This window comes from Petromyzon marinus, chromosome 13 (genome assembly GCF_048934315.1).
Source record: "Petromyzon marinus isolate PM22_M1 ecotype Great Lakes invasive population chromosome 13, UKy_Petmar_22M1.pri1.0, whole genome shotgun sequence".
NCBI classification, from domain to species: Eukaryota; Metazoa; Chordata; class Hyperoartia; order Petromyzontiformes; family Petromyzontidae; genus Petromyzon; species Petromyzon marinus.
The window spans coordinates 11,531-33,096 of NC_133679.1; the positions used below are offsets into that span (position 1 = coordinate 11,531).

The window sequence follows — 21,566 nt, forward strand, 5'->3', positions numbered from 1 at the left end:
AAAAACTACTACGTTTTGATCGCAAACCAAGAATATGAATTCTGCAGTCATGAAAGCTTCAAGTCAAGATTTAACCTTCTGGGAAGTATCAATAAATGTAGTTACAAATTATCTAACAACCCGGAAAAGCCTAAAAGCGGAAAGGACCTTAATTCCTGTAAGGGAAGCCTAATTCCCATCCCCAAAAAGGGTTCTGAATTCCCCTAACCCCTAAAGCTAACCCCTTAACACCTAACCAGCACCCAAACCCCCTAACCTACACCCTAAAATCCCATAACCCAAAAACCATAACCCCACCCTACCCCTTAAAACACCTAACCCAATCTCCAACCCAAAGCCTAACTCAGAGCCAAACCGTAAACCCCTAACCGCTAAACACAAAATCCCTAACCCCCAACCCTTAACCCCTACCCCTTGACCCTCACCCCGATCCAGATACTATAAACAATTTAGGGGCAGTATAATGGCATGTTCATTTGCATAATCCTTGCTGCTGCAGTGATGAAAAAACTAACATGTAGGTGACCTTTACAAAAATGCTTACATAATACTGAGCATGGCAATAAATAAAAAACAATCACACAACATTAAAACACCTGGAAGCATTATATTTAGTTGTTGATACTGTCAGTTGATAAAATTGGTTACAGCATATCATAATTTGATCCCGCACTTAAAAAGATGACAAAACCAAAAAAGGAGGCAAAATCTATCTAAATCAGCCTAGTGCTCATCACTGCGAGTCTGCATGGGGTCACCATTCCATTCGTGCCACTACTGCAATTGATATCCATTTGACATACATCTGCTTACATATTAAAATAAAAGTCACCCTATCGCTGTTAATGTTTCTATAACTTAAATGTAATTGTACTGTGATCAGACTAAACAATTGTTCCGAACCAACTTTCTCTACAGGGAATTTAGTATTAAACATTGATGTATGTTTATAGAATATCTTTGATTTCTCATGTGACAAATGTTTTTTACTCATTTATAGTTGCTAAATTGCTGTAATTGTATTTTGTTTCGCTTGTCATTTTGGTGACCAGGGCCACGCTGCAAAAGTGAGACTATTCTGGTCTCTTGAACTCTCACCTGGCCAACCAAAATAAATATACCCTTAACCCTTGCTGGTCCATCACTCCACAGCTAGTCGGGGCTGTGCTAGCTACCTCACATCCACACAAAAGGGAAACCGCGAGAAGCGCAACCGCCCTGAGCCACGCCAGCTTAGCTGGCCCGACGCCAGCGCCGGTGCAGCATCACAATGTGCCCAAAGGCCCTTGTGGTCATGTTGAGTGCAGGGTGGAGCTCTTCGAGGCCCGCCTCCCCCAGCAGAGACAGGCCGCACACACCAAAATATGAATGGAGGGCATCTGTACATGTGCATCACACACAACATTGGTAAACGACAGTGGCAAAATGAATTCAAATTAATAAAGTACAACTCCACGCTGAAAAGCTGTGTTAAAATTCAGAAGTGCTCAAGTTATATGGGAACTGTATACAAGTTCCTAAATATTGTTATTCTAAGAACAATTTAAGTATGAGTTTTACACTTGCTTTAAAAACAGAGGAAAAACTAGTGTCCCTTTTAATAAATGGTATTTCAATATGACAGAAAATAAGCAGTAACCACATGCAAGCTATATAAAGAATTGTAAATTAACACACCTGGATGACTGTCTGGCCACTTTGCAAATCCACCCACGAGGTTGTCCTGAGTTGATAAAATGTATTGTCTGTTCTTTTCAAAATCCGTGAACCGGAATATGTCGAGAAGCTGAAAAACAAAAACATTTGGTTAATATTTTAAATACATTGTTTGAAATGAGAGTTGGTGTTGATGCAAATAAAAAAAAGGTTTAAACAGGGATAAAAACCAGGTATCACAAGTCATTGGTTACGTTACCTCATGCCTGGTTGTCCATGGGTCAACCAATACCACACCAAGTGTGTTTTACTAGGTGACGCAACCCAAAAATAGTGTTGAAAGTATTAATATCACCGACCTAATCTTTCACCAGCAAAGAGGTTAGACACCACAGTCCCTTGTAGACTGTGGCATATTGATTCTTGCAGTCCTCTTAATTCTCATGTCACCAGAATCATGCCCACATGCCAAAAACTACAACTAGTATGGAAAATGTATAAAGGTCATCTCACAAATAAAAGAGAGCGAGATGAGGCAAAGGGTCTTCTGGTGTCTGGGCACCAGTCCAGGCACAGGAAGCTTCTGTTGGGATATATATATTTAACTCAGGCAGTGATGGGTCATGTTTGATTAGCACCACAAGTCATCCAATATTGACTCACAAGGAGCAAGCAGTGGCTTCCTATGGTCTCGGTAATAGTGTAGGTATCAGCATGGTCTGATTTTCGTTTTGCTCTGCCTTAATCTGCCAATCATTAACTTGTCACTTGAGGGATCCTTGAGATTTCCGGTCTCCAGTGTCGTACATGAACAACCTCATTCCTTCTGTAACAGCATTCATAACTGTGTATTCAACACTGTCACTCATGCCATGAATTACTTAGCATCAAGGTGGAGAATATATACAACTTTTTTTTAAAAAGTGGACAGTCACTGATATTCTATGACTCTTGTGAAGTCAATATAATGGCTAAATGCGAGTAGTAGTGTAGTTGTAAGTGCAGACAATGGAACACATTAACCACGACTAACTTTACGATGCTTTTTTTCTAAAAAAAAACCTTTTTTGTTACACCTTTAGAGTTGAGTATTTGGCTGCTATACATTTCCACGTGATAAGCAACTTCACAGAGATATCATTTGTGACCATATCGCTTCTGAAAAAATAGTTATATAGCTCTTTAAAATATATATAGTAAATAACAGTAGTAAAAATTTTAGACGAAAAATGTAACTTATACCATATCTAGAATTGCATCGGTCGTTCTGCACTTAGGCTCCAGGTGACCAAGCCAACAGATTCGTTGGTAGGTGCATCAGGAAACACTCATACCTTATCAAGTGGGTACGCACTCAGAGCGCAGCACAAACTAATAGATTGAACAACAATGCTTGGAGTAAGGGAATGTGTTGACTGTGCATGACGTGAACAGACGCTCAACAGCACAAGGCCCGCCTACCTGCAGTGTGGCTCCAACCCAAAAGGAGTAACACGTATCCACAGGTTTGTTAGGTCGACCGTTGAAGCCACTTTGCTGGCGTAATATACTCCAGCGCTGTATTCTCCGCAGCTGCCGATCAGACAATACGGAGTGAAGCTTCTCCATGAGGCACAATGAGGCAATCGCACAGAACGTGGACCCACCTGGAAATACAATGTCAACATCAATTACTCAGGTTTCTGGGGCCCAGAGATTAATTCAAAGCTACACTGCCTTTATGATTATCTTAGCTTAAACTTTAACTCTAGCTGATCCGCTGGTTTTATTTCTTATACATTAAGGTGTAGTGTAAATAATTGAAATAATACATTGAAAGTATATACAGCAGCACTTCAGATATGTTTTAAACAACTGAAGATATCTGCCAGAGAAACAAAAATGGAGTGAAGACAATGCACACCAAGTTAGATAGCAGTTATTGAAAGCTAACTAGGGTAGAACGGTGATATAAAGAAGCACACAGGTGTTAATGTTTTTGCAAAACTGAACTTGAAAATGAAAAGCAGCAAGCAATGTCTAAAAAAAACACATTTTTTATCAGGGTATATAACACCTATTCTTTGGGTCTTTCAGTAAAGCCACGTAGATAGAAACATTTTATTTTGAAAAAATATTCATATAAATATTTATATGAATATTTTTCTATCTACGTGGCTTTACTGAAAGACCCAAAGAAAATCAATCCCTGCAGTCACGAAAGCTTTAAGTCAATATATAACACCTGTCTTGACATACAGATGAAAAATGGCATTGACAAAGCAAATCGAATAAGTTGAAACAGGCACAAGGTAAGGCGAGAGAAGCATGTTCGATCAGAAGAGAACCATGGATTACAGAACACATACATGTAAGTGATGTGTGTATGAGTGTTAATGGGGTAATTAGGGAGAGAGAGATTAGGGAGAGTGATTAACATGAAATGAGCTTCCGTCGCCGCATAAGAGTATCATCCCCGCATATACGCACAACAGCAGTGTTAATGGAAGATTAGCAATATGTTGTTGGGAGATATTAGGCAGAGAGATTAGGGAGATTAGCAAGTTAATGTCATGTCTATGTGTAACACAAGCTGCGGCACTGCCAACTGCGCTGTGAGAGGCAAGCGCATCAATGCAAGAGAACCACTGCAACGGTGGTCATGCCAGTGAGACACACAGCCCATCACACAGCCAGAACCATCGATACATCGAGGCTAAGGGAGCGGAGGTGGCCATGTTAGTGAGACCCCAGCACGTTAATGCAGAGGCACCCATAAGGTCAATGCAACTCAGAGAGTTGGAGGTAACAGCGAAACGGCAGGAAGGATGGAAGCACCACAGCAAGTTACGACTTTAGCATATTTATAAGGACGGGGAAGAAGAGGGAAGAAAGGTATAATGTATGAGAATAGGTTTTCCCATTTTTTCTGGCAACAAGACAGGTGCTAAGATGTTAAAACTCCAAAGTTAAACTTTTTACAAGGAATCATGTCTACATTAACCACAATACTTGTGGTCAGAATTCAAATAAAAAAGTACTCTGATAATATATGCATTGTCTTTGAAACTGATTGGTCCACACCAGAGACAGCTTTCTTTTGAGCTTAGTCTCAAAACGGTGTCCTCTGGTCTAACACCGTTTTGATACTAGGCTCAAAAGAAAGCTGTCTCTGGTGTGGACCAATCAGTTTCAAAGGGGAAAAGCTATTCTCATATTTTGGTACTTGCAAAGGAGGTCCCAAGAAGGTATAATGTAATGCAACGAAATAAAAAATTCTACTTAAACGTGTTGCCCGGGTCAACCAACTTGTTTTCCCTATTTGCAGGAATGTGGTTGCGTATGAAGTCTACCCCCCAACCCCGTTTGTCTGGCTTTCATGCTGGGTACGCCAAATAATGTTTAATTAAGAAGAACAATGACCAATTGATATGTGCAGCTACAGGCTTACCATGAGACTCCAGTCCAGGACCCTGGGCCAATCCACTATCATAGCTCTGAGTAAAACACAAAAACAGAGACCATTTAGTACATTTTACAATCACAAGGCACCACAATATCTCGAGTTTAATTCTTCCTCATGAACCTAAATGTTTTATGTTTCTGTAACTCAACTGTAATTGTATTGAAATGTTTGTATACATGTAATTACATATTTACTACGTGTCAGTTGACAAACTGGACCCCCTTTCAAACAAGGTGTTCCATCTCAAGCAACAATCCCTGGTGAAAAATAAAAAAATATATACATTAAAATATCAGTCAGTAGCAGCCATACTCAATCCATTATTGGATGAAGACCTACCCAAGTGACCATCATCATTTATGCTCACGCAATGCACAGCAGCTGCAGATTTCATCACTCCATTGCAGCAGAAGGTGTCTCCTCCTGGACATATTCCCTTCTCTGGCTGCAACTCAGTAGTTATTCTGATCTACTATCAAATATACTTTCTCGTAATGTGTCCTGCCTAAGCCTACTTACTTTTCTTGAACGTCAATTCATGTCGCTAATGTGCGAGATCTCCAATCCATGTGTTCCTCTTCCTATTTGTCAGTGTTATTCCAGGCGTGAACCTCTACATGTATGTGTAATTTTAAACTTAAGCTCAATTTTCTTTGCCAATGTCCAAGTTTCTGATCCATGTCACAGCAGGATAATACATGCCGATTAAAAAAAAAAAATGTAGGCACATTGGTATATTTATTTTCACTATTAAGATTTCCAAAAGCACTCCAATCTGCTCTCATCCATCAACTTCTGCATATCATAATTGTGTTTCTCCAAAAAATACCCAAGTCATTGGTTGCTCTCCTATCTAAATCACAATTTGATGCCAAGCCGTTGCTTCATCATAACTTCACTTGCAATTGCATTTGACATATATCCTTGTCTGTTTACACAAAAGCCATCATGTATTTGAACCTTATGGCGGGACCACAGGGTCCCATAAACTGCGTTGCCACGTCATTTTATGTCTGTTGATGGCGTACGATACGGCAATATATTCCTCTCGACGAGCTCTACACGATGCGCTAATCAAAGTTTCAACGTTTTGTTTCTTCTGCGCATTCGTCCTCGCTGCGCTTGGACGACATGATAACAGAATGATCTGCGCCAGGTGGGTCGCGGCGTTTATGTGTGCGGTGGGACGGAGTCGGCAAAAATAAATAAATTACGATTTTGACTTCCGTTTATTCGGGACCCCAGGGTCCTGCCATAAGGTTAATTTGTTTAATGTTTATGTGACTTAACTGTACTGGGATCAGCCTAAAAATAATCTGCCTGAGCCAGCTTGCACTACAGGGAATTTATTATTTTATATGAATTTATGTTTGTGCATATTTTTTATTTCTCATGTAAAGCAGTTGTTTTTTCCATGATTTCTATTTGCTGCATTGCTTTAGTTTATTTTACTTGGTTTGCCATTTTAGTGCCCCAGAACAATCTTGCAAATTACACTACCAGAGTTGTCAGCTGATGAATTTTTTTTCAACTCTTCTTCAAAATAAAGTCTTCAGCTTAGACGTGAAAATGACAAGTCCACAGTGCTATAGCTTCTGTATCTAAATTAACACAAATTCATTAGTCCTGTCGTGCGGTGTGATGTCAGAAGACATATACAGATGCAGGTTTCGCATTACGCACGTTACGTGGGACGCGTTTGATGTACTTGTTCACTCACCAGGCTGTTTCGTATGTAGTCGATGGTTTTTTGTAAATCCATACCAGACCAGTCATCCAGCATGTAGCAGATGCAGGATGCACAGTATACAAACCGCATGTCATTCTCACTGCCCTCTGGCACTGCAGAAAAACTGAAGGGAAAGATTACCATGAAAACAATATTGTCAGTAAAGTCATGGCAGTGTGTTACCACTGAAAATATACAGACAAATCTTGCCGAGTGGAACCCCGTAGAACGGCGATTCGTCAGTGTTCTTTTTCTCCTGGATAAATATTATGAAAAAAAATCAAAACGTCTATAAATCCCTTAAAGAGTGAAAACACGCAGCAGCGTCTGCAAAAGAAATGTTCCCGCTCCCATAATTTGCTCAGCCAATGAGAGCGACGTACGCTGAGCCAACCAAATCACACCCCCCCACGATTTGATTTTCACAATTTCGTGGTCACACTTGAATAAAAATGTTTTATTTACAATAAAATGTTCAATGTTATTACAGTACATTTAGCTATATGAGGACTCACAAGACCAGGACAGTCTCAGGCTCCACTTAAAATAAACCTCACCACAGAAATTTGTATTGGGAGCATCACTAAGACCCAGATAGGGGCCCGCAGCAGCTCCAACCTTGTCGTCCCACCGCTGCCTTGTAGGAGTAGAGTAGAATTTACTAGTCAGTAGTTTCCAATACTTATTGATGTTATTTTAATAATAATACAAATATGAAATGCTTAGCATCTGTATTATTGTTAAAGCTACTCCCGATACCCCAATGAAGCCACCATATATTGCTGATGCGAAAGAAATAACGCTGTCGGGAACGCATCTCCATATATACAATGGTATAATGATCCATTTTAGTGCTGATTTGATTTTAGCTCACTTCTCCATGAACACATCTTGAGCACGAAGCGAGGTCGACCTGTATTATTATACCTGTTTATCCAGAAAAGCCTCACTTAGTTTCAACACTCTTTTTCAGAAAGGTGCTGCTAGATTTTGAACATTTGGTGATGAATGCTATGTGCTTCCAAATGTACTAATTTGCAAATCTTAAAATTCGAAAATTTGTGGACGATGCTGCCACACAATGGCTTACTTCACAGCAGAAGTCCAAGATTCTTGGACTTCTGCTGTGAAGCAGACAGCGTGTATTATATGGTTAATATACCTGCACGACTTTAATACCTTATTGTGCTTTAATGTTCTCCACCATTGTTACAAAAATACAGATAAATTATGTACCCTATCATTTATAATTAAAAGATTTACTTTCCTTGTGTCCATCAGGCTAACATTAAATGACTTGTGTGACATTAACAATACAAATTATTTATAGGCCCTTGTCAATCCACTACTGGATGAAAGCCCCCCACTGTATTATACAAGGTAGTTGTTTGACTATACTACACCTAGCTGGTTAAAGTGGGATGGTGAAGGGGAGCCAGAACCAGGTCAAGTATCATTTGACCTTGGGTGGTAGGGTTCATAGTGCAGTTCACTAACCACTATGCCACCATTGACCACTGTGTATTACAGATTTGACTTATGGTCACCTATCTCAGAGTGTATCGTAATATAAACTAAAAAAGGGGTCAAGGGTTCCCATTTAAATGAACGATTAACCTTGAACCAGAGGTAATAATTACATGGTCTTATCACCGGACAAGTAAATCCATACAGAAATGATTTTCAGCTTCTCACAAAGTGGTGCTTTTTGTTTACTAACCCCAGAGGGATGATGGGTTAAGTTAACGCACACCGGTGTTGACCAGGTGTGGGAGGCACCATCACCTGCCGTCCAGCAGCTGCAGAGCCCTGAGCCCCGCGAGGCAGGCTCTCTTGTCGACACGACTCAGGTCGTCGCCCAGAATGATGAGGCATGCCAAACCCGTGTAGGTCATGGCGATGTGCGCCGAGTCATATGGATGCATCTCGCCCGTGACCTGGCCCCAGAGCAGAGAGATATTGCAGAAGGAGGCTCAGACACCAGGTGGACACTCATGTCTCCATAAATAAAACAAAGGTGAAAGACAGAGTTCTGCGTTGTGTACTACAGTAAAACCTTGGATTGCGAGTAACTTGGTCTGCGAGTGTTTTGCAAGATGAGCAACATTTTTAAATAAATATTAATTTGATAAACGAGCGAGAGGTCTTGCAATGCGAGTAGTGTACGTATACGCTTTGTCTGCAGAGCATCCCGTGAGCACAACTGATATACGAGTGCTTTGATATACAAGTGCTTTGGATTACAAACATGTTTCCGGAACGAATTACGCTCGCAATCCAAGGTTTTACTGTATTTGACTTATTTTACATGCTGCGCTATGCAGCTTGTAAATTGCAACAATTCCCCACGTTGGCAATATTTATGGTTGTCAGGCTGCTTTAAGAGCTGTCGTGTAGGGTACGGCACGTTTGAGAACGATGAGCCTTTCCTCTGTTGCCTCTTTCAACACTGCAGTGAGTTTTGTGTCAGATGAGAGGACATGGCTTCATAGTATACACTTGGCCAGCATGAAGGTTGTATCCAACTAAGATTAACCTGTGGGAGAACGCAATCAACACCAAAAGCACCCCAGTTCTGTAGTTGGAGAATACATTTCCAATCCTTTGCATTCTCGATACAGAATGAATGTGTGTGCTACTTAATACACACTTGACACATGTGCTTGTTTCACTGGTGGATGACAAAAGGTACCTGTGACAAGCGTGTTGTGCCGAGTTGAGAGGACCCTCTAAAGCCACAGCAGTGGAGGTTGGAATCTGTGGAGGTGAGAAGCGGTTAAAGCAGTACTTCCATATTTATTTTTTCATAACGGAATTATCATGAAAATGCTATCAGAATCGTTATTTGTTATCTCTTTAAAAAAAACCTGTAAAAAACCTGTATTGGCCGTCTTTGGTCTTGGCAGAAATTAGTTTCTTTTCCACACAAGTATTGGACACATCACGCAGACCACACAATTCTTCCGCAACAGTTCCATAATTGGTGTGTTCCACCGGCTTTAATGGAGGCACTTGAATTGAATTGATTTACCAACAGCTGGAATGTGAACAAAGCCTCATGTCTGCACGAGCTTTCTAGAACATGAGAATGTTTCATTAGAATGCCCTGGTCTAGGCTGTATTTGGCTGGCAGCTCAACAACGGAAAACATCAAAACTAAGTGCATGTTTTACATGTATACGTACTGTTTTCATTTGGAAGAACTTGCAGAGAGTAAATCCACTCAATTATTCTCTCTTTATCAACTTGGCCCAAGGCATTGAGGACGTCCAAACCAGAGAGAGCAAAAAACGCGACTGTCAACCTGCAAAGCAACACAAGAGCAGTTCACAGCTCAGCCCAAGCGCACCCACTCACTGGCAGGCTCATAAGGTACGGGCCACTCATTCAGCCATGGTCTTGGCATGATGGTCAGACAGCACTGCATGGGCTTTGCAGAGATGATTGCCGCCTCACAGAAATGAGAGCATCCCCACAGCTCAATTTGGGCCATCGTCACGGTCAATCCACTGCTAGATAAAAGGCCTCCCCCCAAGCTGCTCACACAACTAACCACTGCGATTCAACAATCCATCTAGGATCTACACACGGACGGTTTCCATCGCTCCATCTCCTCAGCGGACGTCTTCTATACCTGCTCCTTCGAGTATGAAGACACAAAATGGAATGTGAACAAATACGGCAGGAGGCTCGTACTGCTGCTTAAGGCGTTGATTCTTTCACACAGGAGCATATATACACGTACATTCAGACGCACATAACAATAACGATGCCGTGTATATCATTATATACTTTTGCGGCAAGTGCTGTAAGAAACACCTATTATGAATGCCGAACTTCTTTCGCACTGTATGTAGCCAACAGTGCTAATAGAAGGTGCCAACTTGAGGTGACAACCGTGCTTTTAAGGTCGCCTGTTGGTGTGGCGATCATCACGCACGACCGCTTGTCACACATCGCAAAGACACTCAGTTAAAGCTGAGACGACAGAGGGGAGGTGGTACAGGACTGGTAAAATGGCCGGAAATCTAGTCAACCGGGCTCAGAATCAGTGTGCAGTACGCACACCACTACACACGCGTATGCTGACCGTATCATGACCAATTATATCGAATACAAACTCTTAATGCCAGGCGGGCAATCCATTACCAACCGACGCCAGCGACCCACCGCGGGGAGCTACAGCGTGGCGAGTAGAGGGCAGTGCAGGGACACGGATCAACTCGATTTTAAGTTCCCCAGCCCTGCTCGCCCTTCACCTGCTCGTCTCGAGGGCCGCGTATCGCTCAGGCAGGACCTGCAGGCAGCGTGAGAAGAAGCGCACGTGTCGATCTCGCGAGAAGTGAGGTGAGGAGGCCTCCTCCTGCTGCTCCTCCTGCCGCCCGCGCAGCTCCCTTTGTTGTGGCTGGTACCCTCGCTCCCTCCGCTGCTCCTCCTCGCACTGCTGCTGCCCTCGCTCGCTCTGCTCCTCTTCGCATCGCTGCTGCCCGCATTCTGACATCGCGGGGAGCGCTCTCGCCTACAGCAGCCGCTTCCGGCTTCGTGAGGATTTCCCCTATTCAGGGGAATACTTCCGGCTCACGTGCGAACGCTGCGGCCAAGGCACAATGAGAACTTCCGGGACACAGCCCCTCCCCCTCGCGCCCCCAGCCCGTACTGCGCTGTTTAAACTTATTCCTGCAGAGGGAGCTGGTGGGAACGTTGGGTTGCTCGGTCAATGGCCAGGGTCAACGGCGGCGTGGTGTGTTCCGCAAATATGCCCGACTGACCGTGCAAGGCCTGGCTGATCGTGCACCTGGTGCGGCCTGGGTGGGGCCTGGTTGGTCGAGCACGTGACACTGCCTGAGTGAGGCCTAGCTAATCATGCACATGGCGCAGCGTGAGTGAGGCCTAGCTAATAGTGCACCTGGAGCAGCGTGAGGCCTAGTTAATCATGCACCTGGCGCAGCCTGAGTGAGACCTAGGTAATACTGCACATGACACAGCCTGAGTGAGGCCGAGTAAATCGTGCACCTGGCGCAGCCTGAGAGAGGCCTAGTTAATAGTGCACGTGACACTGCCTGAGTGAGGCTTAGTTGGTCATACACGTGGCGCGGCCTGAGTGAGGCCTGGTTGTGCACATGACACTGCCTGGGTGAGGCCTGGCGAATCGTGCACCTGGCACAGCCTGAGAGAGGCCTGGTTAATCATGCACAAGGCGCAGCCTGAGTGAGGCCTGGTTGACAGTGCACCTGGCGCAGCCTGAGTGAGGCCTAGTTAATAGTGCGACGGACCACAAGCTGTGTTCCTGCCAAGGCGGCATTGCCACGGACCCCAAGCTGGGTTCCTGCTAAGGCAACATTGCCGTGGACCCCAACCTGTGTTCCTGCCAAGGCAACATTGCCACGGACTCCAAGCTGTGTTCCTGCCAAGGCAACATTGCCACGGACTCCAAGCTGTGTTCCTGCCAAGGCAACATTGCCACAGACCCCAAGCTGTGTTCCTGCCAAGGCAACATTGCCACGGACTCCAAGCTGTGTTCATGCCAAGGCAACATTGCCACGGACTCCAAGCTGTGTTCCTGCCAAGGCAACATTGCCACAGACCCCAAGCTGTGTTCCTGCCAAGGCAACATTGCCACGGACCCCAAGCTGTGTTCCTGCTGTGTTCCTACCAAGGCAACTTTGCGACGGACCCCAAGCTATGTTCCTGGAAAGTTTCACGGAGATCGTCAAGACGGCCAAGGGTCGTGAATGAAGAGGCCCCTGTGTGGGCTTCAGTGGGGCCGTTTGGTCTGGCAGCAGAGACACGAGATGCCAAGAAACGACATTCCAGTCGTGAGCTGAGCTCAAGGAGGGCTAGCTCGAACACCATCCTGCGGCGGGGAAAGGAGGTGGTGCAAGCGGTTCAGCTGAGCACACAACAGCCAAGAATCTGTTGTCTGGGGGGGCGTTGTTCAACCCTAGCACATGGGCGAGAAGCCGTGCATGTGTGACGAGTGCGGCAAGACGTTTTCTCGCGCTCGGCCTACAAGTATATATATTTTTTCTTTTCCGCTTGTGTGTTAATCTGGGTGTACCCCGGATATTCTAGAGATGGCAATTCTCCTGCTGTGTATCCTACTGCTGGCCCTCCCGGCCATATCTAGTGCCACACTCAACTCTACAAACAGCTACCCTCGTTACTTTGCGTCCATACTTGTTGCTCGATTTGCCACTACACCTGCAAATGAAACAGCTTATAGACATTTTTCGATTTAAAGCTTTCGTGACTGCAAGGATTCATCTTTTTTGGTTCTTTCGGTAAAGTCACGTAGAATGAGAATAAAATAATAAATTGATAAAATAACACAATAATAGTCTCATGACGTTTCGGCCACAACACAAGCGGCCTTCATCAGGTGAAGGGACGAGACTGTCTGGAGGACAGCGCTGGAGTGAAAAAGCCACGCTCAGATCGCGACCTTTAAGCTGTGTGAGAAGAAACAAAGCGCCTTGACAAAGGAATTAGCATAAAATTTAGCATTGAAATAGCTGAGTGATCAGCTTGTAACTGGTCACAGAAATAGCTATGTTAAAGTCCGAGCATAGACATTCACAGAGACACCTAGTACAAATCAAACAGGAGAATTTAGCATTGAAATAACTAGGCGAATTTAGCATTGACATAACTGAGTGATTAGCTTGTGACTGGTCACAGAAATGGCTATGTTGAAGTCAAGGCCTACACATCTGAGCTATTCACAGTAACTGGGTATACACTACAATATATAATGAATACTATATAGTGAACCAATAAAAAGATAAAATATAAATTACCTCAATGTTATCAATAAACTCTATATATTCTCCAATGCTTAATTTTATGCTAATTCCTTTGTCAAGGCGCTTTGTTTCTTCTCACACAGCTTAAAGGTCGCGATCTGAGCGTGGCTTTTTCACTCCAGCGCTGTCCTCCAGACAGTCTCGTCCCTTCACCTGATGAAGGCCGCTTGTGTTGTGGCCGAAACGTCGTGAGAATATTATTGTGTTATTTTATCAATTTATTATTTTATTCTCATTCTACGTGACTTTACCGAAAGAACCAAGAAAGAAAAAAGCTTATAGACACTTCTACACTCCATCATTGTATCCTTTTAAACCCTATCTTGTCCCATTACTTCAAAAGCACTCCTTCCAAACTTCATTCTGCTCTTAAAAATAACACCATCTGCGAGCTACTGCTATTCGTCCAAGGTTCGCCACTCTTCATCCTTTCACAGAAAATACTTGTGCAAGCTATTAATTCTACTTTTCTTATTTCTGTTTGGTATTCAGCTTCATCCTGGCCCAAATGAAAATAACTCGTATAATTCTGTAGATTTTTCTGGCAGGAAAGGTGTTGGTGTTCTACATGTCAACATCAGAGGGCTTGTGATTAAATTAAGTCAACTAAAACTAGAAGTGGCAAATATTGACCCGGACATTTTTTGCCTAACAGAAACATTTCTCACTCCTGCCATCAATGACTTGCACATTACGATTGACAACTACAACCTTTTTCGGCTTGACCGAGGATCTAAAGGAGGTGGAATTGCCATCTATGTTCGTAATACTATTGCATGTTCACTAGTTCACTCCTTGTTTAAAAAATGTTGCTTTGAAGGTCTGGCTCTCAGAATAACTCTCCCAAATAATCAACAGATATTGGTAGTGTGCTGCTATCGACCGCCTAGTGGGAAGGATGTTGAAGCTGCGTCTGCACTGAGAGAGCTGTTTGGGGGCCTCCCTGAAGGTGAAATAGTTTTAGTGGGTGATCTAAATTGAAATTGGCTAAACCCGCCGGCCATGGCCACAATTTTTGCAGATTAATTTAACCTGTTTCAATTAATAAATGTCCCCACAAGACCAAACCTAAAAAATCCGGGACAGTCATCTCTGCTTGACGTCCTATTGACAAATACCCCTCACAATTTCACACTGACTGGTGTTCTGGGTAATAACCTTAGTGATCACTCCTTCATTTTTGGGGTGAGATCATCAGCCAGACCCAAAGCCCCCCCTAAATTGGTTGAGAAGCACTCTATGAGACACTTGAGCACTCAGGCATTTACTAATGATGTGCTTCACTCGGATATTGACAAGGTCTGTGATATCCCCAACCTGACTACGGCTTGGGAGACCTTCAGGTACACGTTTCTCCAAATTCTTAACAAACATGCTCCATTGGTTAGATTTAAAACTAAAGGCAGCCGCCCACCATGGTTTGATCCTTTGATTACAAAGCTCATTAAAACTAGGGACAAGGCTTGGGCATGTGCTCAGAAAAGTAATTTGGTCAATGACTGGCTAGAATACAAGATTTTAAGGAATAGATGCGTCAAAAAAATATGGCATGCAAAAAATGCCTACTTTTCCTCCACTCTCCTGGAATCACATGGAAATGCCAGGATTTTCTGGAAAACAATCAAATGTATCGAAAAGGCATCCAAAACAGACAATCTGCCCGTTGAGCTTAACTGAAATGGGGAATATTTTTCAGATCCCAAAGAAATAGTTGACAATTTTAACCTTCATTTTCTGAAGCTGGTACTCTTTTTGATAATTTATTGGGAGTCACCCCTGCTCATGCAAATTCCTACACCCCTGTCCAAACATTAAACGAATTTAGTTTCCAGCCAATCCACGAAAGTAAAGTTATGAAACAACTGTCCTACCTCAAAGGGTCCTCCTCTACGGGAGCAGATAATATTCCCGTCTTTGCTCTACTAACTGTTGGTCGCCTAATATACAAACCTATAGCCCATATTTTCAACCTGTCCATCAAAGAAGCATCAGTTCCTCTAGAATGGAAACATTCCTATGTCCGTCCACTTCACAAAGGGGGCCCTAAAGATGATCCAAATAACTACCGACCTATCTCAATTTTGTCCCCGTTGATGAAAATTTTTGAAAAATTATTAACCTACCAAATTAGCAACCAACAATCTACTACATCTAAAACAATCTGGGTTCCGAAAAAAATACAGCACCACATCTGCTGCATTAGATTCTCTGAATCATTTCCTGGATTAAAAACTGAATTTTGAAGATCACATTGATTATATTGGTAAAAAGACAAAAATAAAAATTGGTGTTCTGTATCGACACAAGCACTGCTTCCCCCCAATGTTCCGTTTGGAATTATTAAAGCTACCATACTGCCTCTACTTGACTACTGTGACATCGTGTATAAAACAGCCCCAAGTACTGTACTGAAGAAGCGTGATTCCATCTATCACTCGGCCTTAAGATTTACATTGAACTGCCCATATAGGACTCACCACTATGATCTCTACATTGGGTCAAACTTAACATATCTTAATGTTCGACGGCTTGTGCACCAGATCTTATTTATTCACGATGTACTTACAAAAACATCCGCAGACTACCTGCTGGATCTCCTCTCTGTTTCAAAGAACAAATTTGACCTCAGGTCTTTGCTCATTTACCAGCTTCACATTCCCTATTGCCATACAAAAACTGGAGGAAGGGCCTTTGCTATTGATGCTCCCAGGGTCTGGATTGCTATTGCCAATAAACTGCAACTTGAATCGCTACCAATGAGATCTTCTCTCAAAACTGCTCTAGAGGATTTCTACACCCCTAGCTGCCACTGCTATTCATTGACGTAAAATAAAATAAAATGTTTCGCTACGGATGATGCTGCAAAGTATTATCTGTATTTTGCTTTAGCGTGCTGATCTTAAAGGTGCATTGAAAAATTTGATACTCCGACTGATGCTTCTGTTGTTGTGGAGTAACTCATGTAGCCAGCTATGGCTCTAGGATTTGGTGTTACATGTTATTTATGTAGTTTATTGTAAAAATTCGGGCACAGTCCCTATGATCACTGTTACGTTGCAATTATGGCTTTATTTTTTGGTGATTTCGAAAACGTTTTTTGGTTTGGACATGTTTGTTTTGTTGTAGTACGGAGTTCGGCTAATGGCCTTAATCTAAGTTTTCTTGTGGTTGTTGTTGTTCATATTCTTAGCTCTTTCGGTAAAGTCACGTTGAAGGGAAACAATAAAATAAAAAATACATATATGAAACAATAAAAATTCTCACGACGTTTTGACCATAACAAACGGTCGTCATCAGGTGTGTCGGTTTGCATTAATTTATTTATTTTGTTTCCCACTGGGATTTTTTGCACACAGCGTTGGTGTACGGTGCTTTTTTCAGGAATATTTTGCTGTTTTTTTCATGGATTTTCTGTTTGCACACTCACATAGTCACTTTAAGATGTTTTCTTGTTCGTGTTTTTGTTTTTTGTTTGATGTGGTTGCACCCAATTCAAGAGCCGAATGGCTCACAGGGCTATATCAAAATAAATGAACTGAACTGAAATGAGCTGACTGTGAGGACGAACACAAGCCGGCGTGAGTAGGTTAAACGTTGAGTTTTATAAGGGCACCACAGGATAACCAGCCCCTCCTCACCCAGCCCCTCCCCACCCTCCTCACCCAGCCCCTCCCCACCCAGCCCCTCCCCACCCTCCCCTCCCCACCCAGCCCCTTCCCTCTCCACCCTCCCCACCCAGCCCCTCCCCACCCTCCCCTCTCCACCCAGCCCCACCCCTCCCATTTTTGGATGCACGACGGACAGACAGAATAATCCCCTGTGGGCTGGTGTAACCAGGAGGTTCCATCCATTACAATGAAACTTACAATCTTGATTTGAAGCTTTCGTGACTGCCTTACCAACACTTACTTACTTGGTCCAAAAGGGACTGAATCCAGATGTACCAACTTTGGTAAGGCACTGCCTAACCGACACTTCACTTGGAATGGTACATTCTACAAACAAGTTGAAGGTACCCCAATGGGTTCTCCCTTATCGCCAGTGGTAGCCAATGTTTTCATGGAAAAACTTGAGATAGATGCCATCCAGGCATCCATCCTACGTCCTTCCTTGTGGAAGTGATACGTAGATAACACGTTTGTCATCTGGCGACATGGCCTGCAGGCACTGAATCAATTCTTCAACCACATAAATTCCATACACCCAGCCATCAAATTCACCATGGAGGTGGAAAAGGATGGCAAATTATCATTCTTGGATGTTTTAATCGAAAACAGACCAGATGGCTCATTGGGACACTGTCTACAGGAAAGCCACCCACCTGAATGCCTATCTAAAACCTGACTCCCACCACCATCCAGCCCAGAAGAATTCCGTCATCAAAACACTACACCGGGGCTCGTTGCATTTCCGACCATCATCACCTAGCCAGTGAACTGGAGCACGTACACCAAGTCCTCAAGATGAATGGATATTCGGACTGCAAAATCCGTAAAGCTGTCACCCCAAACGTTGGGAGAGAACCATCTGAGGACCGAATCAAAACCATCACCTTGCTATACATAGCAGGGGTCACAAAAAGATTTCCAAAATCATGAGCAAACACAAGATTCAGGTTCGATTCAACACAGTACATAAAATTCGTGATCTGATCCCATCTTTGAAAGATGTCATCCCTGACATACAATACCCCGGTGTCCATCCTACCTGCCAATGTTAGCAGGTATTTTCGACTCTCTGAGTTACATTACCTTGTTAAATGTCTTTACATTAACAGGCTAAATGTATCACTAACATAGCCGCTGCTCCCTTTTCCTCGATGTGGTGGTGGCTCTCGTTTAATATGTAGTGACATTGGGGATGTCACTGTGTGGTGACGGCCCTGGAGGGCCATGGCGTGCGATGTACTTACGTCGCGGACAGCATTGTGTGTTGCTGAGTGAGGCCAGCTCTAGTAGGCATGCGATGCACTGCCATCGTGTACACCCCGTAGGTGGGTGTAGTACCAGCCCTAGCGGGGCTTGGTGAGTGCTGGGATAGCGAGGGCACCACGCATGGCGTGCAGTGCGGGCTCCAACAGGAGGGAGCTGGAGAGTGTCAGCCCAGGGACAGGGTTGCCCCGGGCCATGGCACTCTGGTTGACCCCGTAGGCACGTGATCCGGAGTGTCCATAGAGAGGCCCCCAGGTGGGGGCCATGCTAGGGGATGATCATGTTTCCGGGGAGAGCTCTCGAGAGAGAGCTGGAATGCTCGGGAAGGTGGGCAGGGCCAAGGGCAGAGCCGGCCCCTACCCGGGAGGATATAAGGTGGGTCCACTGGGAGGGACCAGGGTCGCTTCGTTCTGCAAGCTGGAAGCTCCACGTTCTACGTCTGAAGAGGCACCAACACGTGGCCTGGGACCCGAGTGGGGGTCTGGTCCGTCGTAGCCATAACTCCTGTATGGTAGTGTAGTTAGCTGGGTGGTCACCACCCTAGATTGTATCTGGTAAAGGGGCAGTTACCCCTTTTGTATATACGTGTTGTGTAATAAATGTGTTGGCTCTGAAGAGCAATGTCTGCGACTCAGTTAGACCCACTACAACTGATGTCAGAAGTGGCCAACATGCTAGTCGATATAGCTAGTGGTAGACTATGTCTACATGTCGCAGACCACGTACCAGAACATCAGACAGCGAGGAAGAGGACCTCGTACCGCCTATGGCTCCAGAGGATGAAGGGGTGATGCTACCGGCGGAACAGGGTGCCGTCCGGGTGCACAACGCCTCGCCGTTGGCGGAGGCGACCCTCCGTGAGGCGCATGGTCGCCTCGCGGAGCTCCTCCACACTCGCCAGTGAAGGAGGGAGCGGCGGTGCGGCTCATGGACGACGACTCAACCGCCATTTTGCAGCGCGTGTGAATTTCGGTGGCGCAGCCCGTGTCCTCGGCCGCCATTTTATCGCCAGCGCAGAGCGTGCAGCCCGCCAAAATTGAAGGTGCGCCGTCAGCGCCGATGGACATCCTGGCTCTCCGCCATCGGCTTCCTTTTATCAAATAATTTGCGGCTACCAGTGGTGACTGGGTGGCTTTCAGGTGGCGGTTCCTCACGAACGCCAACTTGGCTGGATGGACGGAGGCGGAGGTGCTGCGGGCATTGCCTGCCACCCTCGACGACGATGCCCTTGCTGCATTTCTCGCCATCCCGCCACTGGAGAGGTCCACCCTTACTCAGGCTTTCGACCAGATGGCGTCAATTTACGAGCCTCCATCGAATACGCCCACAAGTTTGCCACGGAAGGGTGAAACCGAGTCAGCCCTCGCCTTCCGTAGCGCGCTTTTGGCACTGGCAAAAGCCACCTTCCCGAAAATGGATCACGATGGTATCGACGCATTGGTCCTCGAAAGACTGCTGGCCTTGGCGAAAGTCCTCCACACCATTCTTTCAGCCAAAGATGACGACATTTTGTCTCTCAAGATCGCTAAGTGCATCCAGGCCCAGCAACTTCTACAACGGGACAGGGCACAGGTGACGTGTTCCGCGTCCTGTGGACTGACTTTGGTAGCAGGTCAGACGTTAATGTCCAACAACCAGGAACCTTTTATTCAAGTTCGTAACGCTGGGTTGGACACGACAGTTATCCAGGAGGGTACTGTTGGCTCATGCGTCGCCGACGCGTCCAGAAGGGGGCGTTGTCAGGAATGTGGATGCTGCGTCTTACACACGACAACCCCGAGATGTGGATGATGGATGGATAGACAAACTACGTGCTGAAAGTGGCGCTTTGTTTGCGGACCAGATGGGGAAGCTACGGGAGCTCTTGCATGAGTTTTTTATATTTTTAGCAAGGGAAAATTTTATATTGGATGCATGTCGCTCCTGAGTCACCATTTTGCTACGGGTGACGTGGCTCCTATCCGGTAGAACCCTTACCGGCTGACCCCGTCGGAAAAGGAACATGTTCGGCTGGCGGTTGATGAGATGTTGGCCGCAGACATCATCTCCCTTCCTGCGGCTGCTGAAGAAATTCAACCTGCCAAAGACAATGATGGTGCACTTCTATACAACAATCATTGAATCCATCCTCACCTCCTCCATAACCGTCTGGTACACTGCTGCCATTGCCAAGGACAAGAGCAGACTGCAGCGTATCATCCACACTGCTGAGGTGATTGCCTGAAATCTACCAACCCTCGAGGACCTGCACACCTCGAGGACCATGGGGCGAGCGAGGAAGATTGTGGCCGATTCCTCCCACCCTGGACACTCTTTGTTCCAGCTACTTCCCTCCGGCAGAAGGCTGCGGTCCATCAGGACCAAAACCTCACGCCACAAAAACAGTTTCTTCCCATCTGCTGCTGGCCTCTTCAACAAGGCCAAGGGCTTACACTGACTTTTACATTTTATCTACAAAATGACACCTTGCCATATTTACACTGTTACCCTATTTGTATTTTTTGTATTTTTAGATTGTACCTTATAGCTACTTTATGTTCAATATTTATTTAAAAATTTACATACTTTAGCCTTTTAGTGTTAGTTAGACTTTGTACCTTTAGTATAGTTAGACTTGTATACCACTTATTTAAAATTTAAGATTCCTATATGTTGAATGTATGCACCTTCCTGCCAAAGTAAATTCCTTGTCTGTGCGAACTTTCATGGCGAGTAAAACCCTTTCTGATTCTGATTCAACCAGGTCATGCCTTAACTGGTTGTTGTTGTTTCCATTGTACCTGCTGGTTTACTAGCACATTTTTATCTGTTCTTCTCCAGCTTCCCACGTCTAGCCCCGCCCACTTCCCCCCCGCCTCACGTCCTCTTACCCTAGCGCTCACGCGGCCCCTCCCCCTACCCCACACCCCGCCTCTCTCTCTCCCCCCTTACCTCCTCCCCTTTTCTTACCTATATAACCTATTGCCACGGCAGCTCTCCCGCCGACTTCAGCATTTTCTTTC

The 21,566-nt window shown here is 44.7% G+C and overlaps 1 protein-coding gene across 1 annotated transcript; it reads right to left on the reverse strand.

Moving 5' to 3' along the window:
* Positions 1-587: 587 nt before the first annotated feature.
* PGGT1B (protein geranylgeranyltransferase type I subunit beta) lies at positions 588-11,425 on the reverse strand. Its single transcript, XM_032953757.2, has 9 exons — positions 11,090-11,425; positions 10,016-10,134; positions 9,523-9,587; positions 8,616-8,767; positions 6,822-6,954; positions 5,087-5,132; positions 3,118-3,302; positions 1,678-1,786; positions 588-1,379 (listed from the first exon to the last, which is right to left on the reverse strand). The coding sequence occupies exons 1-9, from the start codon at positions 11,329-11,331 to the stop codon at positions 1,234-1,236; spliced, it is 1,197 nt and encodes a 398-aa protein (XP_032809648.1). The 5' UTR covers positions 11,332-11,425; the 3' UTR covers positions 588-1,233.
* Positions 11,426-21,566: the final 10,141 nt, after the last annotated feature.

Excerpts from the sequence above, each read along its gene's own strand:
- PGGT1B (XM_032953757.2), bottom strand. The coding sequence starts at position 11,331 with ATGTCAGAATGCGGGCAGCAGCGATGCGAAGAGGAGCAGAGCGAGCGA. Across the intron at positions 3,303-5,086 it reads TCCTGGACTGGAGTCTCATG|GTGGGTCCACGTTCTGTGCG; the intron begins GTAAGCCTGTAG and ends TTGTATTTCCAG. Across the intron at positions 1,380-1,677 it reads GTGGCCAGACAGTCATCCAG|ATGCCCTCCATTCATATTTT; the intron begins GTGTGTTAATTT and ends GCACATGTACAG.